General features: G+C 37.3%; 1 protein-coding gene across 1 annotated transcript in view; it reads right to left on the bottom strand.

Annotated features, from left to right (window-relative positions):
• Positions 4,377-6,176, bottom strand: part of LOC104719743 (lysine histidine transporter 1-like) — a gene marked incomplete in the record, with an annotated part of 3,975 nt that continues 2,175 nt past the window's right edge. Inside the window, 6 exon segments of the mRNA XM_019230625.1 lie at positions 4,377-4,679; positions 4,775-4,843; positions 4,961-5,052; positions 5,181-5,286; positions 5,388-5,781; positions 5,910-6,176. Of these exon segments, the coding sequence (XP_019086170.1) occupies positions 4,581-4,679; positions 4,775-4,843; positions 4,961-5,052; positions 5,181-5,286; positions 5,388-5,781; positions 5,910-6,176 (1,027 nt within the window).

The raw sequence follows: 6,176 nt of genomic DNA, 5'->3' as shown, positions 1-6,176 counted from the left end.
TTGGATGAGACACTTTGTGAGAGAGAAGAGCATACCTCTGATTTGGCTTACTAATGCATGATTTTAATCTTGTGATCATTGGGTGATTATTTCCCAGTTAAAGCTCAGCAGTAGATGTTGCAGGTTGATCAGTAGCACCATATGTGGTCAGCGGAGGGGGTGATGAGTGAACGTTGTTGCCTATAGAAACAAGATCTAAGCTTGTCGTACACTCAGTACATTCCTCATCAATGTCATCTGAACAATCCGGTGAACTTTCATGAGGAACATGAGGATCAACACTAACCACCGATGTTGTAGAAGGTGGCAAAGAATCTGGTAAGACTAGTAATGAATCTTCTTCTGCTTGAGCTGGAGCGGAATCGACTGATATTTGAGCTGAATCAGAGTGGAGTTGTGCAGTGTCTGCAGGTATTGGAGTTTCACTTGAGGAAATTTCCTCTGGAGCCGAAGAGGAATGAGAACCAATGCAGGAGCTTTTAATCCAAGCAGTGTACAGAGGTGTGGGAACAAAGTGCTGCAGAGAGACATATGTATCTGCAAATGGGAATGATGTTTCATCAAAGATAACATGCCGACTTAGATATACACGACCAGTGGGAGGATGATAACAACGATATCCCTTGTATTTTTCTGTGTATCCCAGGAAAATACACTTAAGAGACCGTGGATCAAACTTATTCAAAGCATATGGCCTGAACATTGGATAACAGGCACATCCAAAGGTGCGTAAAGCTGAGTATTCTGGAGCTTTACCATGCAGAACTTCAAAGGGACTGCAATCACTATCAAGAGAGGTACTTGGTAGGAGATTACAGAGAAAGTTGACAGTGAAGAAAGCCTATACCCAATAGCTTTGAGGTGTCTTGCTTTGAAACATAAGAGTGAGACCCATTTCTGTAAGTTGCCTATGTTTTCTTTCTGCCTACCCATTTTGTTGTGGTGTATGTGGACAGGAAATGTAGTGTTGTATACCTGACTCTTGCAAGTGTGTTAAAAATCTTTGACTTATGAATTCACTTCCACCATCAGAATGAAAAATTCCAATTTTGTTTTGTAGAAGATTTTCAACAAGAAGATGATACTTGATGAATATAGAGCAAAAGTCTGACTTTCTCTTAAGAGGATAAAACCAGCAATATCTTGAAAAGTTGTCAATAAAGACTACATAAAACCTGAATCCCTGAATGGAAGAGACAGGAGAAGGACCCCAAAGATCACAATGAACTCTCTGTAAGGGTCTAGAAGCATGAAAATCAGAAGAAACAAATGGCAATTTTGAACTCTTCCCTAGCCGACACGATTCACACATGCTGCTGGTACTTTTATTAACTTGAATTGCCTTATTTGCAGAAAGTAGTTGGAGGAATTGAGCATTAGGATATCCCAATCTTCGATGTCAAACTTCATCAGAGGTTTTGATTTGTCTGGTAGAGTAGAACGTCTTAAACTTTCCATCCTCCAGTTTGTAAAGACCATCATTTTCCTTTCCTTTTATCAGAACTTTGCTTGTTTGCTTGTCCTTGATAAGAACATCATCAGAATCAAATATAATTGCACAAGGATAATCCTTAGTCAACTTTGAAACTGACAACAGAGATTTCACTATTGCAGGACAAACCAAGACATCTTTTAAAGGGAGATTACTTGAAGTAGAGGGAAGGTTTGTTGAGCCTATGTGTGTAATAGGAAGCATGTTACCATCACCAGCCATGACTGTATCATTTCCGGTGTAAGGCTGAGCTTTCTGTAGACGTTGGGTGTTGTTGGTAATATGAGCTGTTGCCCCTGAATCTGGATACCAAGCACTGTCGTCAGTTACATCAGTAATATGGAGAGCAAAGAAGGTTGTAGCTGCAACTTCTGGTTTCTGATACTCTTCATCAAAGCGGTACCAACAGTCTAGAGCATTGTGTCCTCGTTTGTTGCAGATCTGACAAATTGGTAACTCTGTTTTAGTGGAGCCATGAGGAGAGCTTGGAAACTGAGGAGAGGGTGAGAACTGAGGAGAGCCTGAAAACTGTTGGTGAAAGCCACGACCTCTAGTGGAGAAGCCGTTGCCGCGTCCTCGACCTCTGTTCCCACGTCCTCTGCCGGAGAAGTTTGATGACCTCATGGTATGAAAGCCTAGGTGTGGGGAAACATCATAAGAGTTTGAGTAGCCTTGAAGTTGATCCTCATAATCGGTTAGGCAAAAAATCACATTTTCATAAGTTGGTTGAGGACTTCGATCCATTGAATCTTCAATAACAGTGATTATTGGCTCATAATCACGACTCAGGCCTCTTAACGCAGCGAAGATCTTCATCTTTTCACCAATGATCGCAAATATCTTTAATACTCCTAAGATAGTCAGACATACTCTTGTCTAACTTTTCAGAGTTTTGCAGACGACGTTGCAGTTCAAACAGCCTAGAGGAGGAGGTACGATTAAAGTGAGATATAAGAGTATCCCATATCTGTTGAGTTGTTGCAGAGCCAACTACCAAACGAAGGACGTTCTCAGTCATCGACCCAAGCAGCCACGCCTTAACTACTTGGTCAGATCTAGACCAACTCTCAAAGTCCGGATTGAGAATGTCTTCAACCTTGCCGTCTTTGTTGTTGCGGATAGGTATCTTCTCTATCGGTGGTTTGAGAGCGCCATTAACGAACCCAAGTAGATCTTGAGTTTTGAGGAATGATTCAAACTGAGATTTCCAGATTATGTAGTTTTGCTCAGTGAGCTTTAAGGTAACACAATTTGAGATGTGTAACAAAGGTGTAGAGTAAAGGTCCATAGTTCCATCCATGGCTCTGATACCATGAAGAACATAGAGATAAATAAAAATATATTTTTGTTTTCTTATTTCTTCCACCTTAACCTTTTGTTACAAAGACATATAGCTTTTATAGTGATACAATGTTTTTAATCTAGAGTCTAGATTCTTCTACTCTTGGCCAGCTGTATCACATGATCCCAAAAGCTCATGTAACCGTTGCAGGTAACCGTTGGCGAGAGTTGGACTGTGAAGCTGATGGGATTGAGCTGGACCTGAATTCTTTTGGGCCTTTAGCAGAAACGATGTCGTTTGGAGCTGTGTTGTTTATAATATATACGTAAAAATTAGTGAGTTGTGTTGGAAATCATAGTGAATAGTAAGTATATCATATGGATAGTCATTAAGTTTTTAAATATTTGGTTTTCCCAAGTCGAACCTTAACTGTATTTGTATCTCTCTATATCTCCACTAACATATATCTCATCACTTGTTGATATGCTGGATACACGATCACAATTCACAAACTTTTTTGCTAACAACAAGTTATTAACACGAAATCCCTAGACTCACGAATATTGATGTTTATAGTAGGTTAGTTCATGAGTCTAGGATTTCATGCTGATAACATATTGCGAGAAAAAAGTTTAGAAATTGTCCTTGTGTATGAATGATAACATGATATATATGAGATACAAATTAGTGTTCACCTTGAGAACCAACTAATCTCGAATCTTCTAAAACATTCTAATGGGCCCATCATTAACATCTATGAATGATATACGCGTATTGTTCATAACATAAATCAATTTTTTTTTTCACTGATTTTAGAAGACATCAGCACTAAGCCACTAATGATGAGAATGATGTTGGTGTTCGGCCAGCCCATATTCTCATTTTAGAAGTGGGTCCAATACTAAATTAAGAGGCCTAATCTGAAAGTTATTAAACCCACATTTACAAAAAGAGTAAAAATTATTTCAGCTTAGTCCAACCTTTGTGCAATCATTTGAACAAATTCGAATTTAGAAATTAAACTCAAAAACTATATTTAACAACAATATTCTAGTGTGTATGTAAACACAATTTCCCTTCTCATTGGCTCATCTTCTGTTGACAAAAAAAAAAAAAAAAAAAAACAAAAACAATATTCTATTGCAACTGTGAATTAAGTTTATTAAAAAAACTTTTTTTGACATGTGCAAATTCGGCTGGCGAATACTGTCATCGAATCTTTGAGTAAGATAATCAGAGTTATTGATTAGGTTTTCCCAATCTGACTAATCAAATTCTAGATTCTTAATTCAAATATAAGAAACAGTGGAAACATTGAACCTTACAAATATCATATATGTATGTTTTCTTTATGTATCTTGTTTTGTAATGTACCAAGAATCTATCTAAATTGATTTTTCTTCGTTGACTCACTAAAGTTGCAAGTCTTCTAATACTTGTCGTTATATGCAAGATTTGAAATCTCAATCATGTGGTTTTAATAAATTCGTTTACTAATCATGGATTTTATGGCTTATAATTATAATACAGTATAACTTAGAAGAGAGAAAGATATATCTATCCTTTCTTTTCTTGAGAACACAAAGAATCAAACTCCGCATAAAACCAAACAATTTGAAACCTGATTTTTTTTATATATAATGTAAACACACAAAAATACAAAAGCTAGAAACTACATTTTAGAATCAGACAAGACCATTGATTCTTCTATGTCTCGTGTTGATCTCTTAAAAAAACTCCTTCACACACATACATATAAAAATATGTTTCTTAATTAGTCATATGACATATATAATTATAGCAAATTTACGAGTAAAACTTATAATCCTTTGCTTGAATAACGATTGTTCTTAGCCCTCCGATCGGCGATAGAATCATTAGGCAAAGACCGAACATGATACATACCTGAATTAAACAGCAAACAAAGAAACACAGTTTCACAAAACGCAACCGCAGATCGAAAACTCTAGAAAAAAATCAAAATGATAATGGTTGCTTACCCAGTTTGCACACCAAGACAAGCTGTATTTCTTGGGTTTGTAGATTGCTAACCAAATGACGCAAGGGATCTGGGAAAAAAAAAAGATTAAGGTACTCTAATAATTTCTTAAGGTTTTAAATAGAGTGCATATGTTTTTTTTTTTTTATGAATAATTCATTCAAGCGTTTAGAAATCGAAAGCTTACAAAGTATGTGGTTGGAGCAAACGCGAATCCACCAAAGAACGCCAAAAGCCCACCAAAGAACGGAAACGTCATACCAACAAACATAGTTGCAGCTGTAATTTAATAACAAACATAAATTAAAAAAGCACAATATAAGATTTATAGTTTTAAAAATGTATATGATACACATATATAGAATTATGAATAACCAATAAACGAGAATTTTAAATAATTTACTTACCAACGTAGAAATTACGGACACAGAACCGAAGAGCTATGGTCGGTCTGAAATTTAGCTTCTTAACCAATAAAGTCTCCATCATGTCAAATACTGGCATTGCATATATCTACAACAATACCAAGATTTTTGGTTTACATCTGGTTAATAACGGTTCACTGTACCAGGATTGACTTGGTTAAAATTTTCTTGTTTAGAAAAAAAACTGACCTGGTAACTACCGATGACATGGATCACGACGAAGATGTTGGCGGTCGCGATTAACCATGCTGGTTTCTTAAGCGACATGAGAATGTTGTCTTCAACACCGTTTCCGAAAATATAATATCCGACGAGAGCCACAGGGAAATAACAAAGAGCGACGACGATGTAAGCAACGATGACTCCTTTCCACATAGGACCTTTTGAAGGCTTCTCAGGCGTCGAAGGGATTGTTGCTTGGATCTCAAGGACAACGTTGTGGCCCGCGTAAGCGAACGCTACATCACCTAAACCGCTGAAGAAATTGAAAACCGTACCGGCTGTTGATTTTGCTTTGTAACCATATTGAACATCTTCTTGAACGCCTTTGCTCACTGATGCTCCCCATGCGATGGTTGAGTAGCTAGAGACAAAAAGGAAATTGATTTAGAACCGGTTAATAAGTTAAAGAACACCGAGTTTTAAATAAACCGGTCTAAAACCAAACCAATTTCAACAATTTAAATTACCGAACCGGTTTAAGTGATTTACCTGAGAGACATAACGGCAGCGGCGAGAGAAACGCCCGAGATGGAATTGAAATTGGGAAGATGGGAGAGGACGAAGTGAACAGAAGCGAAGATCATGATGAAATAAGTAAGTTTGATTGGTTTACAATCATCACAAACTAGCTCATGAAACTTCTTTAAAGATTTGCCTCCGGTGACCATATAAACGACGCAAACGCCGATTTCCACGATCAATTGTTGCGGCACGATGATATAAAGACCGAGCTTCTCTCCAAACGCGTGTTGTCCG

Source organism: Camelina sativa, chromosome 10, assembly GCF_000633955.1.
Source record: "Camelina sativa cultivar DH55 chromosome 10, Cs, whole genome shotgun sequence".
In the NCBI taxonomy this organism is placed as follows: Eukaryota; Viridiplantae; Streptophyta; class Magnoliopsida; order Brassicales; family Brassicaceae; genus Camelina; species Camelina sativa.
This window is presented reverse-complemented; position numbering and strand designations above follow the sequence as displayed.